The sequence below is a fragment of the Syngnathoides biaculeatus genome, chromosome 12 (assembly GCF_019802595.1).
Source record: "Syngnathoides biaculeatus isolate LvHL_M chromosome 12, ASM1980259v1, whole genome shotgun sequence".
Lineage (NCBI taxonomy): Eukaryota > Metazoa > Chordata > Actinopteri > Syngnathiformes > Syngnathidae > Syngnathoides > Syngnathoides biaculeatus.
The window spans coordinates 16,414,714-16,440,014 of NC_084651.1; the positions used below are offsets into that span (position 1 = coordinate 16,414,714).

Here is a 25,301-nt window from a genome sequence, read left to right on the forward strand (position 1 = left end):
AAATAAAGCGTTCCCGAAGTACGAGGTCTCGGTTTTACAAACGGTGCACAATGAACCAGTTCGTGCAGCGGCATAAAAATACATCGCCACGCGGCATGAGAAAGCACGTTCAGTTACTGCTTACTTATTGTTTTTCATGTCATTGTTTTATATTTCTGGCCTGGAGGGGTTTTCCAGTAAAATATTTACTGTAATTATGACTTGACTACTGCAATTGTGTAGGTTATTGATAGACTAAAGCGTATTCCGATTTACTGTGAAGAAAATAAGTATTTGAACGCCCTGCTATATTGTAAGTTCTCCCACTTAGAAATCATGCAAAGGTCTGAAATTTTCATCGTAGGTGCATGTCCACTGTGAGAGAGATAATCTGAAAAGCAAAATCCAGAAATCACAATGTATGATTTTTTTCAACGATTTATTTGTGTGCTAAACCCCAATATAGTAAGGTGTTCAAATACTAATTTTCTTCAATGTATTTCTGAATTTGGCTTTCATCTTAAAATGAGGACCTCGGTAGTCCTTTCCAGAGTCAACCTTGATATTTGTAACTTTACAGTTTCAATACTTGAAGTTGGATAGTGATATTCAAGTATGCAAAAAAAAAAAATCACTACTGTTACCTTCTAGTTGTGAAAATACAGTATAATAACTGTCAACCATTGGGCAAAGTATGTTATATTTTGTTGCTAAAATCAATCTACGTTAACCTTAACGTGTGATAATCACGCGTGTCTTACTGATTTGTCACTTTTCAGATCTTCTCAGAACACCACACAGTGCAGCTGTTCCCTATTTTGGGAATCAGCTTTGCAAAAAAAAAAAAAAAAAGCGTCTGTAAAGTATGGAGTCCCTAAAGGGGACCTGGGGAAAAAAGAAACTTGTTTCTAATTCTATTGAGAAAGGAGAAGGGCCGCGGGGAGTGCTGAAACCTATCCCATCTGAGCTGGATGCTAGCCAATCGCAGGGCAAATAGAGACAGACAACAGACACTCACAATCACACCGAGGGGAAATTTAGAGTGCCCAATTAATGTTACATGATTTTTGGGATGTGGGAGGAAACCGGAGTGCCCGGAGAACACCTACGCAAGCACGGGAAGTTCATGGAGACTCCACACAGGGGGCTACGTAGTAAAGAATGTTGTTTTAAAAAAAGTGCAACACCCGCTGTTTGGAGGTCAGTGGTTCTTCTACACCTGATTCATCTATGTCAGCGAAGTTAATAGTGATGTGCAGAACAATTAAATGGCAGCAAGTCCACCAGAACACTGTGCAGTGTCTTTGTTTTTGTTTTTTTTGGGTCATATTTATGTTCACTGTGGTCACTGCCATATGCCACAATGCAGCAGAAGCTTTTGTCATGCATGTGGGGATCATTTTGAGGAAAAAAAAAATCATACAGGAGGCACCTTAAACACTGAGCTAATGATTTTTTTGTGGCACGAGAAATGGCACAAAATTCTGGGCTTTCCACAAGCGTGCGCCAAGACTGCTTGTAAACTGAAAGTAGTATGCACCCTGAGGCAATTTTCCTTTGAATGAATTCCTCATAAAGCAAATCATTCATCAACCAAGTTGTTCGTAAAACCGAGGCGGAGACAAATAAATTGAATGAAATTGAGAACATCAACATTATTCAGTGTATACATTTTTCGTCCGTTTTTGTTTGGCGGTGTGCCATGAGACTTTTATTTTGAAAAATAGCGTGATCCTATGCTGAATAGAGATTGGGAAATACTTGTGTAGAAAATGAATGCATGGGTAATTATTTCATATTTTTCATTCCTAAACATTTAAATGATAATATCCTCATTGTAGTCTCAAATTTCGCTTATGGGTTTAATCAAGTAGCATATATCTGTTTACCAAGACTGCCATGCTCCGCATTGTGAAGTTACAGGTAAATAAGAAAGAAAATTAGTTTACCATTAGGCCACGTCTACACTGAAATTCAGATTTGTTGTTAACTCCAATATTTTTGTCGTCGTTCCTATTATTTTGAACACTTCTACTGTAGCTGGAACGCGTCGGTGACATCAGATGCTGTCGTACAAAACAGGAATTCACATCACGCATGTTCACAAACACAAGTCGTTGTGATGATCTTGACATGATGCACTTGTGGCAATTTGAAGGATTTTGTGCGATGGAGTCAACATTTTCTAATATTGAATCAGTTCAGAAGCATCTTCTTTTGCCACTGACTGTTTTCGTTGCCATTTTGTCAGAAATTGACCTCTGGGTCAGATGACGACCCTTGAGGGTCCATACATATTGCGTGTATATCCAATTTATATCCACATATGAAAGATATATGACAACATCTGAATCGTAGAGTTCACATTGACATGACAAAAGCAGATACCTGTCACATTGGGGGGGTCATAACTGACCTGCATGTTATGAACATAACCTGTGACTAAAATTAAGTCCTGAGGAAGGAATGAAAAACATTTTTATACTGTCAGATCTCAGAGATTACTGGAGCTGCTATGCAACTTCCAAATATTTGCGGCGATGGGTTGCGTGCCATTGAAGGAACTTGGAACGTAATACAATGATAATGTGGCTTTGTTGTGTTGCTTCATCAACATTTTCTTTTAACCCTCTTTAAAAGCATGAGCTGCACAGTTTGCAAAATGTCCGTAGCGCTTTGTACAAATGTTCGGTCTCACTTTGCATGTTTCATGTTTGCATGTTCCCCATATCAATGCTAATGGCCAAACACCGTGGCACACTTTTTAAAAATCAAATAATCATATCAAAGACAAACCCTACTGTTCACATTTGAATACTAGTTAATACTCTACGAATAAAAATTCTGTTAAAAGTGATTAAAAACAAATGCTTTTTTTTTTCCTCATACAAAAGATTCCATGGAATAATTATCATTCAGACGGAATTTACGTAACATGAATGGATGAGTGCGTTGTAAATATCCTGCTCAATAAATACTGGAAATCCTTGTGACAACAGTCTTGGTCAAAGTCTGTCGTGAGAGTAGACAGTCTGTCTGGACAAATAAGGAGATGGGCATTGTTTCTGCGAGTTTAACAGTTGAACGGTGAGCGTGCAGTGGGGGGTAGCGCGTGCACACTTTCGGTTGGCCGTCTTGTGGGGACCACCAGGGCCCGCCGCTGTTTTGTCTGTGCAAGCAAGCGACTGGCTGGCTATCTGGAAGTTAACTGCTCACCTGACATCTGCTAATATTGGCACCACGGCGACCGCATCAATAACCCCCAGACCATCTTGTTAGTTGTAGTAAGGAGTGGGGCGGGGGAAATGTAATGGCGTCACATGCTTGGCAGCTGTTCCTGCTCTGCCTTCTCGTCCTCCTCCTACGAGTCTTGTTAGCCACTGGCTTTCGACAACACTACAAGGATCTCGGTTGTGTAAAATGTTTCGACATCAAGCAGTAGTCAAAAAGAAATGTAAACAGAGGTAGTTTTATTTGCCCGAGTAATGGGCTCATTAAAAAAAAAAAAAAATCAAGACTGAGGAAAGCAAAGGTGGCAAATGATGAAATTGGACAAATGGAAAATGTAAAGAAAACCATTTTGCACATCACATGAGATCACATATTGATCATGCACAGGTTATGTAAACAATGCAGAAGGTGCGTGCCTATTGGTCCCAGGCCTTTATTTTTTAAATCTCCACGAACCGTGCCTGGTTAACATTTGTGTGAATTTATTGCTAATCCGTGTGTATCCCAGGTCTTGTTGTCCGCCTCTTTCCACTCACGCCTGAGTCCCCTGGGCAGAAACGTCACAAATTAGCGCGTGTCTCGGCTTCTCGAAAGGTGTCCGCCGGTCCGAGGATCCGTGAACGCATCAGCGTTCCTACCAGCGAGGCATTTTCTGCTGCCTCCTATCAGCGCCATTGTGTCACACAATCTCCAGCAGCGAGGACGCCTTGTTATTTCCCCCCTTGTCGAGTGGACTCTTTAAATACCCCCCCATGTTTTTCTTCAAAACTCCGGCGGACCTGAACCTGGTAAGACACTTGTTCTCACTTCAAACGCGCTATATGACAAATAGACGCCAAGCTAATGGTACAGAAGCGCCGTGTTCCACACACTCCGGTATTTGTGCTCAAATGTTGTCGTGTTGGTTAGTGTGCTGACTGATTTGGAGCCGCGAGCAAAGAAAAGTTGTTCTATGAATTCTTTTCTGATAGACAAGACGTTTTTCTCTCTCCCTCCCATGAAATCGTCCTTACGTCTCGAGCGAAGACAGGGGAGCCAGCCGCCGCCACTTTCCAGTTTATCGCAACTTTTCTACTCAGCGAACCGTTTGTGTTTCGGCACCGGCGACACGTTCACGTTACCGACCATTAGCTTTCCTCAGCGCACGCAGTTAAACTTCTTCTAGCGTTGTTGGCTAGCAAAAGTGCCGTAGCGGAGTGTTTTAACACTATTCAGTGGGACTGTCTCAGTCAATGGGGGGGGGGGGGGGGGGGGATCGCTGTTTTGTGACTTGGGCTACAACACAGCAAGGCAGCCTGACAGAATGGCTGATTATCAAGCGTCAAATCAAATAATTTCAGTCGCGCCAAAGGTAGTCGGTGTTGTCTGGAGGTGAATCGCATCAGACCCCCGAGTTTCGGCGTGTTTGGAAACTGATGACAACTTGGACATTTGGGGGTGCTACAGGAAAGTCGATGGAGTTGCACGTCTCCGTGGCGCTCACGTCAAATGAAATTGGAAGAGCATCAGGACGTGCTATAATATCCACTTGCAACTTACATGCATGTAATATTGTAGGAAATACTTTACTGTCGTGATCAAAGAAGTGACCGTTTTCACTTCATAGCCTCTCTGAGTAACTGAAGATCAAAGCTTGTATCTTGGAGAAGTTTCAGCAGTTTACTCTTACAAAGTTGCAACGATATTCTGCTTCTTAAAAGTATTTGGAGGAGGGCAGAGCGGGTGGACAACAACCTTTCCTCACTAAAACAAGGAAGAGTGTTGGAAAATAGTGAAGACTTAACAAGACTAGAACACAGCCTTTAAAAATTCCTTTTTTAACTGACAGGATATTGTTATTTTTCCATCAACAAGTCTTTAAAGTAACGATTCCCAACCACGGTGCCGTGGCCCATTAGTGTGCCGTGAGAGATCATTGAGGTGTCGCAGGTAATTTTCCTTAATTAAAAAAAAAAGATTATTAGTTATCTGTGTCAATAATGTACACTGACAGGCACTGTAATTAAATGCTCTTTCATTAGATAGCAAAATCAACCTGTGTATCCATCCACCTGTTGCCATTTATCCAACAGAATAAGTCAATGCTCCTTACAAGTATATGAGCTTTATGTTCGAATAAACAGGGCTGTATTTCACACTAAGTCAATATATGGTTAAATTGCAATGAGATCATTATTATTTTAGTTATACTTTTTGTGAAATTTTTGTTTGGTGACGTGCTAGTGTAAAATGAGGTCCTATATATACATCAGTTAAAATGTTCTGCAGTAATAAGACAGGTATACTGTCATGAGATGGTATGGGTAATGCACTAATTATGGAGGTATACAGCAGTAATTAAGTATTATATATGGCAGTAGTAAGGCAGGTCGAGAGCACTTAAAAAGTGTTATATCATAATATTATGGTTGTTATAACACTGTAGTGAGACAGGCATTATAAGGGAAATAAACTTGTAATGAGACAGGTGTACAGCAGAAATAATGTAGTACTGAGAAAGCTGTTCTGCAATAGTAAATATAAGGCAGTATAATGCAGTAATAGTGTCGTCATCGAGCGGTATTAAAAAGACTGATGGTTGATTAGTAATGGAGGTATTCTGCAGTAAAGAGGCAGGCACTAGGTACATTACTTTTACTAGTAAGGCTAATATACAGTAGTAATAAGTTAAGCATACTACAGTAATGAGGCACCTAGAGAGATTGAAGATGTAGATTTGAGTAGTTCCTGGGGCACTTGCTTGAAGTGTCAAGCTGTGCTTCTCCCACCAGAGGCTAGCAAGAAAGAGAGGAGTGCTCCACAGCATGCAGACATGTCTGCTGACCTAAATCTGCTCAATTCGGGGTTTTTTTTCATTACACAGTACACATAACGTGTGTTCATGGTGAGAAACCCTTTATTAACTGCGCTACAATTATTGTGAATGAATGTCACCGTTTTCATTGTTCAGTGTTAATACTCAGTACTCATGGTGCTCCATGCACATTCTGCTTGAACCAGAAAATGAAGACAATTACTAGATACATGTAGTGAATGTGGTTCTTTGAATACCCTCCAATCCTTGTTGCTGTCAACAGACATCAATCTTGAAATCCGTCTATCTGTCTGTCCATCTATCCATCCATACATTTTGTATACCCTTTATGCATATTATAATCTTGGGTGTGTTGGAGCCTGTCCTAACTTTGGGCGAGAGATGAGGTACACCCTGAACAGGTCACCAGGCAATCACAAGGCACATCAAAACAACAGACTTCAGTAAACCTCGCATGCATATTTTTGGAACGAGAGAGGAAGCCCAAGTACCTGAACAAAACCCACAGAAGCAAGGGATCACATGCAAACTCCATGCAGGCGTATCCAAGCCCAAATTCATACTCCTTCCTCACTGCAGAACTGTAAGGCGGACGTGCTCCCCACTCACTGTGCCGGCAATTTCGAAATGTGTCTAAAATTCATAGGATATAGTTGTATTATCTTGAGTATAAATCACACAATCGTTTTAATCTAAATTGACCCCCCATTTGTACCTGAATTCATTTTATATTCACTCACTCTCTGTCCGCTATCTCCACATGAATGGGATTCTTCAGGTTGTCTAGTAGAAACTGTAGTGCTTTGTAACCAAGCCTGTCATTATGCAAGACACTGTAGTGTCTGATACGCAGCTGACCGCTGTCATGTGAATGCTATCGTGATGAGAGGGAGAAACAAACGCACACACACATGCACACACGTGTGCACGCACATACTTACAGACAGACACGCGGACACAAACACACACACAGTCACAGGTGAACACAAATATTGTTCAGGAAAAGGCTCTGTCAATATAGTTGTTTTGATGGGTGTGTAACCTAATCCTGAGTACATATTTGTAATTTTTAGTAATCAAAAATGCACATACAGTGGCCTCTCAATTCACAAATGAGCCGATTTAGGAGTTTTTCAAGACATGGGCCATCTTTCAACTTATTTTTTGTTTTAACAAAAAATCAAGGTGCATAAGCTAGATTGTTAACTGAATGGTGAACAAATCATAAATCAAGAACGAAGTGCTTGCTTCTGTTTCTTTCCACTCTCAGTTGAGGTTTACGGTCAAACTAAACATAAAACAAAGAATTTAATCCATATTCAAAACAACCAGATTTAGGAAATTCTGCTATCTTAATGATAACGCAGTGTAAAAAGGGGCTTATGAGTAGCTTAACGTTTGGGTGTTATAACCTGTTAATCGAGAGGACTGTGTAGCAGCATATGTCGACAGAAAACATAGCATTACGCATAGATATTTATTCTTTATTCTCTGCAAAAAGTGACACATTTTTGCATTTTACACATTATACAGTTGTAGATCTCTTATAATGCCGCCTGGTGGGCAAACCTGACATATGAGAATAAGCCGCACAATGACTTTATCATTTAAGTACTATTCTCTGATCAAAAAACTGATTTAAAATTTGTATTTTTTTTTTTAAAGAGATGCAGATTAATAGAATTTCCATTAGTGTCCATGAGAAAGATGGTTTGAGATCTGAGTGTTTTGACTAAGGAGTGTGGTCACGGAACGAGTTAAACTCATAAATCAAGGCAGCACTGTACTGTATTTCATGAGGAAACACTATGGGTGGATTGTGTCTGTTCTGGAGACAACTACAAGAAGCTCATCCTCCTGTTTTTTTCTGGAATGTGTTTATGAGGACCACATTGTGTCTCATTCACACAGGCAAACGCACGCTTAGTTTCGTCTTCGTGTATTGAGCTGCATGTCTGAGTGCAGAGCTGCGCAGTTTGAACGAAGTCATGAGTGCTGTCGCGCAATGTTTTATGTTTTGCCACAGCCATCCACCTGCACCAGTGTCTTACAGTATTTGTGCTTGTCTGTCTTTACTTTGTGAATCCAGAGAACCTAAAATAGCCTGGTATATGCGAGGGGGAGGGGTGGATGTGTAGCACAGGCACGGAAACCAGGGTATCCGGTTACAGGATCATAATATCACTGCAGAGTCCATCCACTTGCGCTGCACTACTGCACAATGCATTCATACACGCTCACTCTGGCTGGCCACACTTAGGTATGTATTGTATATGAATGACGTTTCAACACTCACACTGTGCATGTCTGTGTGCATGACATTTATTTACTGTATCTTCTGTTTGGCTCTATTGGTTATACATTTAAGTTAAAAGTATCCACCTGAAGGAACAAGCTCCTTTGTTAAGACTTACGTATTTTTTTTTTTTTAATGGAAACTTAAATATTTTAAAATTAGGCTTCAAACAGTCAGGATTTTTGAGGCCGATCACCAATCACTGAACAACGATCAATAACAATAACCGATTACCTATCGAATCACAAGATGGAGCAATTTCTCTATTTAAATGACTTGTTCGTTTACTGAATATAATTGCATGTTGTATACTGAGTATCTTGAAAAAATATTCTCTAGTCAGGTCATGTATTGTGATCAAGTCAAACCAACATTATATAACAGAAATAATGTGCTAACTTACTGTAATAAAATGACTTCATTGTAATCAAATTACTTCACACACACCGAAACCTTAGAGCAATATTCAACAGAACGCTGGCATGTCTACGTACAACCCTTAGTGGTAGCACTAGCTTCCCAGGCCACATAACGTTTTGTTGGCTGCTTGTGACCCATATCGTATTAAAAGAATGTGAACGTAGTTCAAGGGGTCCTTCAACAAATGTCTTCTCCCGAGCACCGGTGACCACCACCACACAGTTTTTTCCCCGTATTGCTCTTTTTTGAGCAATACAATACATACGCGATCCATTGTAGTTGTTGTTTCCGTGGTCACGAGTGTATCCATTACTGTTTGATTTGACAAAGCTCAGTGATCGTAAAAGACATAGAAAGAAACGCAACAAAATTAAGAATAAAATATCTTATGGATTGAAATATACTGTGTACAACGGGGATGCAGAGTAAATGTCTCTTATGGAGCCAATCAATGACTTCATTGATCGGATTGGCGAATTATGACATTAAAGCTGATCAGCCAATCACCATAATGTGCTATTTATCGGCTGATACCGATCAAGCCGATCTGAACAGACTGGTATGTTAATTACAATGTTCTTCACAAGACTTGCGTGTCCTCAGTGTAGTACAACATTTTGCCACAATCCATGCCAAGAAGAGTTTTCCTCCACCAAATCCACACTCCGCAATCCTGACAGCATTAGTTTAGTAAATCAGGTGTGCTATAGCTGTTCAGAACATTTCTTTGTTGGTGTTTTTTTTTTTTTAGCCTGCTCAGCTTCATGGCCAGATGAAAAGATTTAAAAGCTAAGGCTGGGGAAGAAGGTAATAGTGTTTAACTTTATAGTATTTATAGAGCTCGTGCACGTGACGTCACCATTTTCACTGTGCCATATTTCCGGTCAAAAAGAGCTGCTCGACAGTTTGGGGGACATTGAACCGGAGCAGAATATTCACAATGCCGGAGACTTGTTGTGGTGTTGGCTGTTACAACAGACAAGACAGACATTCAAAGAGATCATTCTATGGAATACCATCTGAAAAGATGAGAAAAGGTCGATGGATTTCAGCAATTAAATGAGATGGATGGTGCCCACCCAAAATACGCACACGCCTGCAAAACCATCACTTCATTTCAGGTAGGAATGATTCTCTCAATCTCAAATTCCCAAGAAATATTCATAATGCCATGTTGGCTCATTTGAGAAAAATGCGCTAAAAAAAAAAAGACAGGGAGTCGTCTCCAACATACATGGAAGCGTGTTGCAGCCACACGTTAAACGTCGGTAAACCTCCCCCTGACAGACTTTTTTTTTTTAAATATGCATTATTCTTAAATGAGTCCAATGCGTATTTAAAAAAAAGAATATCATCGGTCACAGTGATGTTTACGAAGGTTTACGTGTGGCTGGAACACGCTTCTGTGTACGGGGTCTGAAGCCTAACCCAGGGGTTTATTTTCTTTTTTTAAATATGCATTGGACTCATTTGAGAACATTGCATATTGAAAAAAAAAAAACGTCTGTCACGGAGAAGTTTACCAAAGTTTAACGTGTGGCTGCAACACGGTTCCTGGAGCCGACTCACTCTTTTTTTACCAATCACAGTTAATGAAAACGAGTTTGTGTAAAACCAGAGGTCATTTATTTAAATATTCGTATATGTATTGAAAAAATCTGAGTGGCTCCATCACTATGTGGGATTTATTCTTGATTGAGAACAGTTCCAGCAATGAAGTATTTGTATGCGTCCACAATTTTATACGCTTTCAAACTCTTCCGTGTAAATCTTGACGACTTACTCACCAGATACATGTGCAGATCCAGTTGTCCAAGACAAGCGGAAGCGGGTTAACAGTCCACTTTCTTATTGGGGAAAACATCGACTTCGGCATTAAATATGGGTCCTCTATGCCAAGCGTCTCGAATTTTTCCACATACCTTTGTTTATTATCACCTTCTAAATGTTTAACGGTATCAGACAAAACTCTGGGCGTCGTGCTATAAGATGTATTTTCGTGCCGTCTCCAACCGATTAACATTGAAGAATGTTTTGCTAGACCGTCAATATGGCCAGTCACGTGACTTCGGTGATGTAGGCGCACAAGCTCTATTGTAGAGTGGTGTCTGGAGGCAGATCATAGAATTTGTTGTTGGTGGGCACTCCCGAAAGCCATCCATCCATCCATCCATCCATCCATTTTCTGTGCCACTTATCCTCACAAGGATTGCGAGAGAGATTGAGCCCATGTCAGCTATCTTTAGGCATGAAGCACCGCACGCCCTGAATCTGTTGCCAGCCAATCGCAGGGCACATATACTGTAAACACACAACCACTTGCGCTTACATCTACACCTACGGGTTCCGGAGTACCTTGAGAAAACCGATGCAGGCACGTGGAGAACATGCAAACTCCACACAGATGGGTCTGGGATTTGAACCATGGTCCTTAGAACTGTGAGGCAGATGCTTTAACCGTGCTGCCTCCAGCAAGCCAATTCTTTGTATGTAAGGAATCAAAAAGTATATATTCCACTTGTAAATTATCCCTTTAATATTTGACTATTATTGCCACAACTGGAATAGTTTGCTAACAAGCATCAGAAAAAAAAAATCGACATATACAAACCCCTACTCTAATGAAGTTCCCCTGTTGTGTAAAATAAATAAAAACAGAATACCATAATTTGGCAATTATTTTCTACCATATTCAACTGAATACATAACAAAGACAATATTTAATGCCAAAACTTTATTGACTTGTCGCAAAATATTGACTCACATATTCTAGAAAAGATGAAACGGGCATGTTTACGACAACTACATCATCTTTCCATTTCACAACTCTCAATTAGCATTTGGGAATTGGGACACAAACTGTGAATTCTTTGCTATTCTTGCTTGATGTATAACTTCAATTGCTCAACAGTCTGGGGTCTCCGACATGGTATTTTGCGCTTTTTAATGCGCCACATAGGTCCAGATTGCTTGCAGGCCAGTCTCGTACTTGCACTCTTTATGCCAAAGCCATGCTGTTGTAGTTCTTGCTTTTGGCATTGTATCTCTGACATACTGTAAGCAGGGACGTCCCTCAAAAAGGCAGCAGCATATGTTGTCCCAAAACCTGGATGTACCTTTCCGCAATTAACGGTGCCTTCACCAATGTGCAAGATACCCATTCCGGGGACATCACATCACAGATACTGGCTTTTGAACTTGCCGCTGGTAACAATATGGATGGCCCTTCTCCTCTATAGCCCAGAGGCTACAGTGTCCATGGTTTAATAGTTTTAGATTCAGAATCATAATTATCTTTATTTGCTAAGTATTTCAAAAACACACAAATAATGTGTCTCCAGTAGCTGCTCGAGTATGACGACAGAATTTGATAGAAAATACTTTTGAGATATAAAAACATAAAAACGCAGCAAAGTGTGGACCGTACATGATGAAATCCCCAAATTCCTTTCAGTTGTACATTGAGAAACATTGTTCTTGAACTTTTGGCCCATTTGCTCAGAAAGTTACTTACAAAGTGATGACACTCATCCCATCGTTGCTTGTCAACAACTGAGCCAATTGGGGGCGTTTCTCTTTTACTCAGTCATGACAAGCACTTTTTTTAAATCAACTTGATGACTTGATATTTAAAAAAAAATAAAAATCTTCATCAGTTTGAACATTAAATATGGAAAAACTACAGGTTATGCTCTTAATTCGTTCTATGACCCCATTTTTAACCCAAATTGTTCTTCAACCAAGGTGATGTTTCCCTTTGAAATGAATCTAAATGCACCTAGTCCATTCCAGCTTTACAATTACGTTTACTTGTTCTTTTCTTTATTCAGTGGCTGGTTAAAATTTTGTGCAATATAGATATGAGTGAAAATGTATTCTAAAGAACTAAAACGTGCAAAAATACCTTTATGTTTATTACTTATCAACTTTATGGTGGGAAAGAAGAGGAAGACTACATCCACTCATTTAAGAAGAGCCCTTTTCCATACTAACATGGGGCCCTTCTTATTCAGTTTTTTTTTTTAATCCAGGGAAACCTTTTCCTTTTTCTTTCCAGAAAAACAAAACTGAAAGTGGTAAGTCCCATTGTCATTTGAAAGATGAATTCCTCTGTTAGCCAATTTACCGCAACATTTCTTTTTATCGCTCTTGTTGTTCTAATGTTGTAGATTGATAACCATACACTATGGAGTTGACCAAACCGGAAACCTAATGAAAATCGGTTGAGAAATGAGCAATCTATAACTTACACTGAACAAAAATGTAAACGCAATGATTTAGTTTTTGCTCCAATTTTTCACAAGCTGGACTCAAAGATCTAAAAACTTTTTCTACATACACAAAAAATGCAATTTCCTTTAAATATTGTAAAAAAAAAAAACAACTGTCCAAATTTTAGTTCATGAACATTTCTCCTTTGTCCTCATTTCAAAATCCATCCCACCTAACAAGTGTGGCATGTCATGATGCCGATTAGACAACATGATTATTGCACGTGTGCATTAGGCTGGCCACAATAAAAGGCCACTCTGAAATGTGCAGTTTTGCTTTATTGTGGAGGTCTGGGGGCGTCAGAAAACACATCAGTATCTGCTGTGACAACCATTTCCCTGACGGTGTGCAACACATTTCATTTGCATAGAGTTGATCAGGTTGTTAATAGTTGCCTGTGGAATTTTGGGCGACTCCTCTTCACTGGCTGTGTGAAATTGTTAGATATTGGCAGGAAGTGGAACACGCTGCCCGTGTATGGCCGTCCAGAGGATCCCAAACATGCTCAATGGGTGACATGTCCGAGGCATGTGGTGGCCTTGCAAGAACTGGTATGTTTTCAGCTTCCAGTGCTTGTGTACAGATCCTTGCAACGAAGGGGGGAGTCCATTATCATGCTGCAACATGAGGTGACAGTTGTTGATGAATGGCACAACATTGGCCCTTAGGATCCCGTCTCCCTATCTTTTTGCATTCAATAAAATGCACCTTTATTCTTTGCCCATGAGATACACCTGCCCGTACCATAACCGCACCTCTCGATCCACAACTGTGACAGAAAACCCCTGAGCCACACATCCTGCCTGTCATCTGCCCTGAATATTGAAAACCAGGATTCATCCGTGAAGAGAACACCTCTTCAATTGTGCCAGATGCTGTTGAATTTGAGCATTTGCCCACTCAGGTCAGTTATGACAACGAACAGCAGTCAGGTAGAGACTGAGATGAGGACAACGAGCTTGCAGATGAGCTTTCCTGCGACGGTTTCTGACAGTTTGTGCAGAAATTCTTTGGTTATGCAAACCAGTTGCTCCTGGAGCTCTCGGGGCAGGTCATCTCAAACAATCTTGGAGGTGAACATGCTGGATGTGGAGGTCCTGGGCTGGTGTGGTTACACGTGGTCTGCGGTTCTGAGGCTGGTTGGTTATACTGAATTGCCAAATTGTCTGAAACAGCTTTGAAACAGTTCATGGTAGTTTGTTATGATGGATCTTTCTCATCATTACATACCAATTTTAGTGGTTCTATTTTTCTCATTGATACTTCATGAAAATTAAATCAATAACCCCAGGATGTGGTTGTGATACATTTGATTCAATATAAGATACTATATTAGAAATCAAGAATTTAAGGTGGAGATGGGATTGCATCAGGGATCAGCTCTGAGCCCCTTACTGTTCGCTGTGGTAAAAGATAGGCTGACAGATGAGGTTAGACTGGAATCCCCTTGGACCATGATGTTTGCAGATGATATTGTGATCTGCAGTGAAAACAGGGAGCATGCAGATGAACAATTAGAACGATGGAGACATGCACTGGAAAGGAGAGGGATGAAGATTAGCCGAAGTAAAACAGAATATATGTGCGTGAATGAGAAAAGTGGACAGGGAAGAGTGGGGCTACAGGGAGAAGAGATAGCACGGGTGGACAACTTCAAATATTTAGGGGTCCAAGCAGGTTGGAACAGGTGGCAGAAGGTGTCTGGTATGTTATGTGACAGAAGAGTCTCTGCTAGGATGAAGGGCAAAGTTTATAAAACAGTGGTGAGGCCGGCCATGATGTACGGATGAGAGACGGTGGCACTGAAGAAACAACAGGAAGCAGAACTGGAGGTAGCAGAAATGAAGATGTTGAGGTTCTCGCTCGGAGTGAGCAGGTTGGATAGGATTAGAAATGAGCTCATTAGAGGGACAGCCAAAGTTGGATGTTTTGGAGACAAGGTTTGAGAGAGCAGAGTTCGATGGTTTGGACATGTTCAGAGGCGAGAGGGTGGGTATATTGGGAGAAGGGTGCTGAAGCTGGAGCTGCCAGGCAAAAGAGCGAGAGGAAGACCAAAGAGAAGGTTGATGGATGTTGTGAGGGAAGACATGATGGCAGTTGGGGTTAGAGAGGAAGATGCAGGAGATAGACTACAATGGAAAAAGATGACACGCTGTGGAGACCCCTAACGGGACAAGCCGCAAGGAAAAGAAGAAGAAGAAGATAGAAATCAGATGATACATTGTAATGATTAAGGGCTTGGTTCAGATTGGCCCATCCCTGTTGGAGTGCTTCCACCTTCTAGAGATAATGGATCCACAAAAGAGTCTTCATATATAGGATTATTAAGTTTAGCTGGGTTCTGAACTTGTGAATGGGAATGTGTGTGGGTGAGATGATGAAAAGGGATTGGATGAGGAAGAATCAAAAACACTGCAAATAAGAGGAGAGGTGGGGCAAAGGAAAGGGAAGAGGAGGACATTGAAGTGGAATGTAAGGGGTGGGGCACCTCTGGTATGTCAGCTCAGCCCCGCACACTGTGTTGGAGTTTGAGTTCAAACACCCTGACATGAGTCAGACAGGCACACATGCGCAGCTTGTTCAGCACTCAATTACACAAGCAAACTCCTTAGAAAATCTGTCGCTTATTCTGTTACGCTCTTTATGTACCTCTGATTCACCATTTTGGAACTAGAACCCCGTTATGAGCAATATACATGCAAACAGTAAAGAAGTCCCATTCGTAGCTGCTAACCCTTGTAGCTTTCACCAACGCTATCACAAAGAACAAACCACCCTAAAGAGGCTCAATGATGAATCAATCACTTTCCATTGTTATTGTTTATTCCTCTTAAAAAGCAAATGTACTGCATGATGAAATACTTGCTGATCCAAAGACCCGGGAGGTCCACTTAGGTTTTGCACAATATACCAGATTTTTAGTGTGACATCATTCATGACGGTAGCTCTTCATTTGGAACAGGTGTTCTAAAAGCAAAACTGCAGCGAGATCAATATCTGCTACTTAATATGTTCTTAACTGAGGTCTTGTAAAGTATTTGGAGAGTTTAAGTCATATGATAACATCTTTTTATTATGCCACGCAACGCAACGGTTCATTTTGGAAGATTTGTGTCATCAAAGAAGCACCCCGTCCAAAGAATTAACAGAAATACTTTAACATAACATTTTTCTGACACAAAGACAATAATGCTTGGTTTTAATTGACAATATTGGAAGGTAGTAGTTCATTTGTTTGTTGTTTGTTGTGTAGAACTGCATTGCAATGTACAAAGAGCTCATTTATCCGTCACCTTATCTACACTAGAGGCAACCATGGTCTATTAAACAAGTATATATCTTGAATAATATTTCAATACAAAGTTGACATTTGGCTAGACAAAATTAATTGGGGAGCCTTCTCTTTTGGGTCAAGTTGTGTTTAATGAGTGAAAAAAGCTTAAATTTTCTTAAAACCATTGTCTTAAAATGTGTTCCACCACCTTATTGTTGACTACAGCAACAGCACAGTGAGTCGAAATGCGTATTTTTTCGTCTCATTTGCTTGACAGTTGCTCTTTTGAAATGTTGCTCACTACCTTTGACTCCACCTTCTCTTCCTCCTCCTCTTCCACCTCCTTCTCTTCCTTCATAACCCTAAGAAACCCCACCCTCCTCCCCTTCCCACCCCACCATCTCATTCTTTGTCATCTCTTTGGGTGAATTCCCATCTGACTCTGTTTGTCATGGCAACCAACCAGTCATGGTGACTGGGCCTGCAGCTCACACTTCCTGTGTGTGTGTTTGCTTGCGTGGATGCCTGTGTGTGTATGTATAGCGGCTGGCTCTATGAGCCTGTCAGCCTGGATTAGAATCAAACGTACTGCAGTGATGCCTGTTTTTGCTCTTTCGCTCTTGTTTGTCTCCATTTTTTCCCTCCTTTTGGCCAGTAGTGCGCCAGTCAGACAAAGTATCTCAAACTGCATGAAAAGTTGCACTTATGAATATACTGTGGCTATGTATTATTGTGTGTTGGTATGTCTTGCACACTGAGCAGCTCTGTCCTGTATTTGCTTAGCAGGGGGTGGGGGGGTGGTGGTGGAAGGGGTTTGACTTAAAATGTGGCCTATGATCTTTTCTACAGCAGGGAACACTGCCATTACATAACCTGCGTGTGTGTGTGTGTGTGTGTGTGTGTGTGTGTGTGTGTGTGTGTGTTGGGCCACAGTCTGTACCAAAGATGTTCCTTTTTCATCTGCTCTTTGGTATAAATGCATGCTTTATTAAATCTGCTGTTGTAATAAACCTGCTGCCTAAAAAAAACTCCTTCCTGAAACTAGATCATGGCTTCTGTTGGCGGTGCAGCAATGCCACTTTTTTCTTTTTTGTACAATTACTTACATCTTGTATCATCTACTCAATATCAACGCCACTGCATCTTACTATTCAGATGCAAATGTATTTTATTGTATCAAATACTGTAGAAAAAAAACAAGTTCAAAAATAAGTTTCAGACATATATAACCGTTTTTATAGTGACAACTTCTTACTCCACCAGGCCGGGTGGGCGGGCGCTCTGGCTGCTATATCCGAGCGGAGTTTGTAATCCAGTGCATACTTCGGCGTTTCTCTCAGTACCCAAATCTATTTGTGGTAGTGGGTACTCGCCATGTTGTTGGGAGGAGGGGTTCTGTTTTTGTGCAACGTTTATGAACCTCAGCCCAACCCCCCCCCCAAAAAAAAAAAGATTTGGATTTTAATAGAACACTGTACATTTCTTTTAATTGATGCTATTTAACAACCATACATTCATGTTCAGGTGGCATGGTGGCACCACTGGTTTGAGCGTTGTCATCACTGCTCTAACGACTGGGGTTCGAATTGTGGCCCCGCCTGTGTGGAGTTTGCGTGTTCTCCCAGTGCCTGCGTGGGTTTTCTCCAGGCACTCCGTTTTCCTCCAACATCCCAAAAAACATGCATTCATTGAAGACTCTAAATCCCCCCCTACGTGTGATTGTGAGTGCGACTGTTGTCTGAGGTACAACCATAACTTGAACAGAGCCATTTGAGTCACTTTGGATCAAATTCTGTACTTTTCTTTGTGTATTGTTTGCTGATGCAGTCATACAAGAAAATAAATTAAGAGTAAACCATGTGATAAGTGCTGAGTCTCACCTGTTGCTTCCAAATGAGCAGACTCCACAGCATGTTGCTGTGTGACCTCAGCATTGGAGTAATTAGCTTAAAACATCTTTCCCTATTCATCTTTTTAAATGAGACGTCATTCGTGTCAACTGACGCGCAGAACCGCTCCACGCAATAGGAACGTAACCCCTGTTAGTACTACAATTAAATCAATCTTATTTTTTTCAATTTACGGACTTGTTTGGTGAAATATTTGTACTGAGTGTAGATTCTTTGTGTTTTTTTTTGTGAAAGCATTACCTGTTTACCTGTGTTCTAACCTTTGTCTGTTAGTGTCCCCTCACAAGTCACGCTGGAGGCCCGCTTCGTCTTGAGCTTCTCTGGCTGACCAAGCTGCGTGTTTTGGCGGAAGTATTTTGTGCGCGTTCTTATTTGTTGGTTTTTGCGTCGACTTCATTGGGTTTTTTTCACTTTCTGCTTTTGGCTCGGTGGACTGCAGGCATCAAACCTGGGAGCAGATTTTTTAAAAAAAATTATTTGAATGATTCTGAGAGAGCTGGAATGTGAGTCCCGGTTCCAATCGGTGTTTGATTCTCAATACATAACCATGGTAATAATACAATATCAAAACATTGTGACGTGTCAGAAAAAAAGCAAGGTTATTAATCATTTTTTCCCCAAAATAAAAGCAGATGTTTGCAAATGTTTTATTCTAATGAAACACAAATACAATCGGTCAGAGAGACTACAGAAATCAGGAAAAAATTTGAGTGTTGAGAGGCTGAAATGAAAGATTTGGACAATTTTGAGTGAAATATCCATCCATCCATTTTCTTTGCCACTTATCCTCACAAGGGTCGCAGGGAGTGCTGGAGCCTATCCAGGCTGTCAACAGTCAGGAGGTGGGGGACACTATGAACTGGTTGCCAGCAAATCGCAGGGCACAGAGAGACAAACAGCTACACTCACAATCACACGTAGGGGTAATTTAGAAAGTCCAATTAATGTTGTTTTTGGGATGTGGGAGGAAACCGAAGTATCCAGAGAAAACCCACGCAGGCTCGGGGAGAAACTGCAAACTCCACACAGGCAGGTCCAGGATTGAACCCGGAACCTCAGAACTATGAGGCCAACGCTTTACCAGCTGAGCCACTGTGCCACCCAAGTGAAACAGTGGTTTTAAATTAGTAATTGACTTTCAAATTGATCAATTCATTGATGTGCCTCAATTTTGATGAAGAAAATCTATTTAATATAATCAAGGTACCGTTGGACTCTTGATTTCACGCTTGGCAGGTGGGGGAGGTCCTCCAGATATTTGCACTGCGAAACGTTTTCTATTTTGATATTAACGCTTTTGTCTTTGCTTTCCAGATTTATGTTCAGTAAAGGTGCCAAGCGAAAACTGGATGAGGATGAAGAGATGCTGGAAGGCAAAACGCTGGAGGCATCGGTGGCGGGAGGAGGATTAGGCCTGGTCCACGAGGGCCTGTCTAAGGTGTCGTACACCCTCCAGAGGCAGACCATCTTTAACATCTCCCTCATGAAGCTGTACAGCCAGCGGCCCCTGAGCGAGCCCAGCCTGGAACGTCGCGTCCTCATTAACAACATGCTGCGGCGCATCCAGGATGAACTGAAGCAGGAGGGCTCCTTGCGGCCGTTGCTTCTGCCACCTTCGCCGCCGCCCGATGACCCGATGGACGAGGGCTTCCGCGAGGCCCCGCCCTCCTTTGGGGTTCTGTCAGCCGCGGTGACGGCCCAGGTATCGCCGCCTTCCGCTCTGCTCGTGCCAGTGATCATTCCTCCACCTTCGCCACATCCGCTGGTGCCTCCCACCTGCCCGCCCCTGCTGGATGCCTGCCTCACTCCGGCTTCTTTGCTGGAGGACGACGGTGCGGATTCCTCCTTTTGCGCTTCGTCGCCGCCCACTCCTCCTCTGTCGCCACCCCCGTTACAAAGTCATACGTCCGCCGCTATCTCTTCGCCTGCCTCGTCCACTGATGTGAGTGGCATGGATTTACGTCCTCCTACAGCCATAACTAGGACAGCAGCAGCCAATTCCATGACAGTAACTACCTCCCTTGCTCCCTTGACACTCCCCCAGCCCCCCCACTTAGCGGCCTTGTCCCCTGCACCTGTAGGCGCAGCAAAAGACTGCGCGACTTCGGGCTGTAAAAGCGAAGCGGCTTGCGTCTTGGTAGCGGAAGGCTGCTGTGCCGAGTTTCGATCGACGGACTCTCTCCCCGCAGTGCCCCCTGTCGCCCCGGTGGACATTTACCCTTCTCATCCCTCCCCTTCCACGCCCTCCGGGTTTCTCACAGACCTGGCGCTGGATGACGTCCTGTTCGCCGACATAGACACGTCCATGTACGATTTTGACCCCTGCGTGACCGCGGGGACGGTCGGCGTGACGGCCGGCCTGGGCCTCGCCAAAGTGTCCCCGGTCGTGACGACGGACGACCTCCTCAAATCGCTCGCGTCTCCGTACGGTGGCCCCACCCCCCAAGTTTCAGCCAATCAGCCTTTCAAAATTGATCTGACGGAACTTGATCACATCATGGAAGTGCTGGTCGGTTCATGACAAGCAGTGCCCCCAACTTTTAAAACAAACAATTCAATCCAGACCGGAGACTGAAATTCATATTTTCCACAGATCTGGGATTTGTTTTTCTGCTTGTTGTTTTTCATTTTATGTTTTCCAAGTTTGCAATTGTAATTTTCAGTTGTCATACTTATTATGACAACTGTTACTACTACTACTAATACTCCTACTACTACTTGTACTACTTCAACACTGTGCACGGACTGTCCTCACCTTTCCAAACGCAGAAATGAAATTATTGGGAAGCAAAGACACATCAGTTTACATTTCTATACTGGTGAGGGCCTCCAACAAATGAATTTTCTAATATGAACGTAATCCTATTTCTAATCTGTAACACTGACCTAAGCCATAGCCTTCAATGTGTCGCAGATTGTTTTATTTTATTGTTATTTTTCCAATCCTAGGAGGATCCTAACTGGTACAAAAATTGACATGCGTGTGTATGGATCGAATTATATCACAGACGCATGTGCACACTGAATGTGTCTTTTAGCAGATGAGTGCCTTCCAAAACATGACCACTCATTCAGTTCTTGTTTTGTTTTTGTTTCCTCCGAGTTTTTCCTCCATAATATTTTTTTAACTTATTAAATTTATTGTTCATTCAGTGAGGGATTGCCTCCTGATCAAATAATAATAATTTCATTGTCTTTTATTACATATGCGTTCTTTTTTTCAAAAATGCAAGGCAGTTCAATCCATATTTGCTCGATGATGTAACCGCTCTTTGGTTATATTTCGGACACTCTTCAGAGCGGTCACGTGATGACGATCTTAATTCAGGTTTGGGTTTACTAGCTTGCTGGCGCAGATTGGTTGCAGGATGTTCTTTCATACCGGCTTTTTTTTTTTTTGATGGGGGGGTATATTCTGGGGTTTGCAGTAGAATTCTGATCAGCTATACAGCATGGTTTGTTGTGTTTACATTAGAAAAAGTTGCATTATTTTGTGCTCCGGTCAGGTGGGGATGAACTCTATAAAGTCCAACAGAAACAGAGACATGCACAACAACTGTAAACAAATCTGCTATCACATATTGCACGCAAACGGATTGCGGCACTATTGTGGCTCAATGATTTCCTTAAAATTGTACGAAGTGTATTTCTAGATCAGCCTTCTTTTGTTTGTTTGCTTTTTCAAGCGATTTGGAAAGTAGCGTGACCGACAAATTACAGCACAGCGTACAGTATTACACAAAGTTTATTTGCGCCAACTGTTGTGTTCAGAATAGAAGCCCGTGCTCTCGAAATCTCAGGGTTTTATTGTGCAGCGCCATTTTGAGGTTCACCCCAAACACCCTGAATGTTTAAAAACATACACAACTCCTGGAGGGCTAAATCTGTCCAGTAATTATTTTCAAGCGATGTCAGAATGTTAGACTCAGCACTCGTGCAATCCTGGCTGTAAAGCATTAGTTTTGTCTCAAAAATGTATGATTACAACTTTGCCAATGTCAGTGTCATATATTGAAATACGGTAAATGTCTGTTTATCATAAGTGTGTAGCAAAAACAAAATGTAGTACAGCACTTTTCCTCAGGCTGTGTACTTTGGTATTTTCTCTGGTTCGCTGAGCATTCACATTGTTATGGTCATCCTCGAACAAATGAACATGCATGAAGTCCCAACTGCATTTACTTTAGTTTTACGTGACTAAACTCCAATTTTCCAAACAAAACCGAGACCACCTTTTCAAGCGGGATTCGTCTGCTTGTTTTGGGCGTACTTGACCAAATGACGCCCACGACGAGAGCAGTTCCACCAGAGTTTGGATGCGGCCTTCGCCGGGGAAAGTCCGCCCTTTACATAACACGAGTCAGAGAAAGATTTTTTTACGCTTTAAAAGAGTTCACAGCAGCCTTTATAAAAGGTCACAAAGAATAAAGATTTACTGCACGCACCAGTCTTTTCAAAAACAGGCGGCTCCACAAGATTTACTTGTTTAATTTCACACCTGAGACGCTGCAATTTGTATACAAGCAATCCATTTTACATCGGTCTGCTTGAAGCTCATATACAGTATACCATCATGCGATAGTACTCACAATTTCCACAACGCATCCATTTGTCTTGTTCTCATCCCTGCTCAGTACTTAAAGAAGTATTTGTCTGTGGTTTCCCCAGTGAGCCTCCAACGACCTGACATTTTTAGAGTTCTGTGGCAGAACACAGAATTTCACTTGTGCAAAACAGCAAAGTAGACATTCAACCTCATCATAATTTGCAGGAGTATTTACTAAAAAACCCACACGGATAAGTTCTGCTTTAATATTGTTAATGGCGGGACGGTAGCACAACTGGTTAGAGGGTCACAGTTCTGAGGCCCACCTCCTGCCCGATGACAGCTGGGATAGGCTCCGGCACCCTCGTGAGGATAAGCGTCTCGGAAAATAGATGGATAATATTGCTAATGTTGTGGGTGCTTTTCACACCCGAGCATGGTTGATACTGATATACAGTATGAAAATGGCAAATGCAAATTAGCCTTCAGGTAACTCTGGTCCAACTACTTTTAATTGTGCACTACAAATAAATGGTTATTATTGTTCTTATTAAAAAAAAAAAATCAAGGCAATCTAAGGAGCTACTGTGTTCAAGGGTTTGTAGTGGGTGCTGAGACGCTGTACTCATTTTACCGTGTTAGCCAAAAGTGACAGGTGTTCAATTGGTGGAGCATGACTTTGCCAGTCTGTCTTTGACCTCCTGCAGTATGTAAACCGTCAGCACCGCTTCTCGTTTTTACAGACAACTACATTAGGTTTCTGTCCCTATTTTTGGTGTTTTTCCCCCCTTCTGTCTATGAAGTTATTTATTTTTATTTTTATTCCCTGGCCTTTGTAAATATATTTATTTTAATCTGAAGTGAACCTTTGTATTGTAAATGTGTACAAACTGTGCAGTTGGAATGTACTCTGCTTCAGATAAGAATGTATCTGTGTGGAATTAAGAGTGGTATTGCTTTTGTATTCATGGGTCTCTTTTGTTCCTTTTTGTACGTGTTTCCTACTCTTTTGTTCACAGATTTTTCCGTTGAACTGGTTTATATAGCAGTATGCAAAAAAAAAAAAAAAAATCTGCAACCTCCAGATATCAAGATTCTAAAACTTGTCATAGAAGCTTCGATGCCAAAACGTATGTACATAGTATGGACGACAAATGAGCTCCTGGGACTTCACGGATCAGTTTTTCTCACTGAATTTGTTCTGCGCTGCTCGAGCATGCGACACAGCACTACTTCCTGGGATAGACTTACCAGAGTCAAGGCTGAGTTCCTCCAAAGGCTGAATTTTTCACAGACCTTCGAGTTGTGCCTTGTTCTATTCAATAGAACACAAAACTCCCCCACCCCTTCTCTCTCGCTCTCTAGCTCTTGCCCGCCCCCTGTAAAGGAGAAAAAATATATTAGATAAACTGACTGCTGACTATGAATTTGAAAGTCTTACTTTTGTAGTTTTATATACACACAAACACACACACACAAAATAAAGAGTAAAACATGACTTGTGCTTTCCTTTGAAAAGTGACCAAGCTTGCCACTCGTGTGTTAACAGTGAAGGTCCGTTGTCCCAGACCGCCTAAATAAATATTGGACTTCTCTGTGACAATTAAGTTTAGGGCTGCACCCCAAACGTCAAAACCTAGTAATGCCCCTGTTTTAAAGTATGGTGTAAATACATATATAGAGGACCCTGCATACTTGCAGTTCTGCACCCACAGAGTCACCTATTCGCTTTTTCCAATCTGTATTTCAATGTTGTATTTTATTTTCACTTTTTTTTTTTTGTGGTAGCGGGGGATCAATCCCAAAATATATTATTGACAGTTTATCCGCGATTATTCAGCAATGTTAGGGGGGGTTTACTTTTTTTTTACCCAATGCAATCGTAACAGGTGTCAATGGACCTTTCTGATGGCCATCTAAATCTCCACCCCCTTAGCCATGTCCCACAAGCTTTTAAAATGGCAATTGAACAGAACATGTTTTGAAGTCGATTCTCTATCGCGTATTCCAGATAATATAGCAATGTGTTTTTTTCCAAATGCGTCAGACTTGTCCAAGAGAGTTCTACAGAGAGGTCTCAACTTTCATCAGAATTACACGTTCCCCAAGCGCCTCTTGAGGACCATTTTCTTCGTAACATTAACTTTTCCAAGCTCACGCTACTGACAACCAGCATTGCTCGTTGGACAATACGGCGAGAGGGGTGTGACAAGCCAGGGGTCAAGACAATGCAGCTATGTGATTGGCTATTGTTGTACGAGTCATTGACAGGTCGGAAACGTCCATTGCACCCGGATTTTTGCTATTCACGGTCCGGCACAGTCCCTGTCCTGCACGAACCACAGGGGTCCAACCATGATCTCAAAACACTTCCCAGTGTTTTAAACATAGTGCTTTAAATATTCAAATATTGCTGTATTGTATTGTAATATTGCTTAAAAATACAGTACACAACTTTGTGCGTCACACGTATTTGAGCCTATAGTTTTGTAGGCAGAGTGGCCACGCTGAGCTAAAGCCAAGCCAAAGGCTGCAACCGTCTTACAGTATTTACTCAG

The 25,301-nt window shown here is 41.6% G+C and overlaps 1 protein-coding gene across 2 annotated transcripts; it reads left to right on the top strand.

Moving 5' to 3' along the window:
• The first annotated feature begins 3,777 nt into the window (after positions 1-3,777).
• On the top strand, positions 3,778-24,304 carry sertad2b (SERTA domain containing 2b). 2 transcript variants are annotated; one of them, XM_061837725.1, is made up of 2 exons: positions 3,778-3,998; positions 19,512-24,304. In XM_061837725.1, exon 2 carries the CDS (start codon positions 19,516-19,518, stop codon positions 20,716-20,718), a length of 1,203 nt encoding a protein of 400 aa, XP_061693709.1. In that variant the 5' UTR covers positions 3,778-3,998; positions 19,512-19,515; the 3' UTR covers positions 20,719-24,304. The 2 variants fall into 2 exon arrangements, with proteins under 2 accessions (XP_061693709.1, XP_061693710.1); XM_061837726.1 differs by lacking the exon at positions 3,778-3,998 and adding an exon at positions 4,946-5,139.
• The last annotated feature ends 997 nt before the right edge of the window (positions 24,305-25,301 follow it).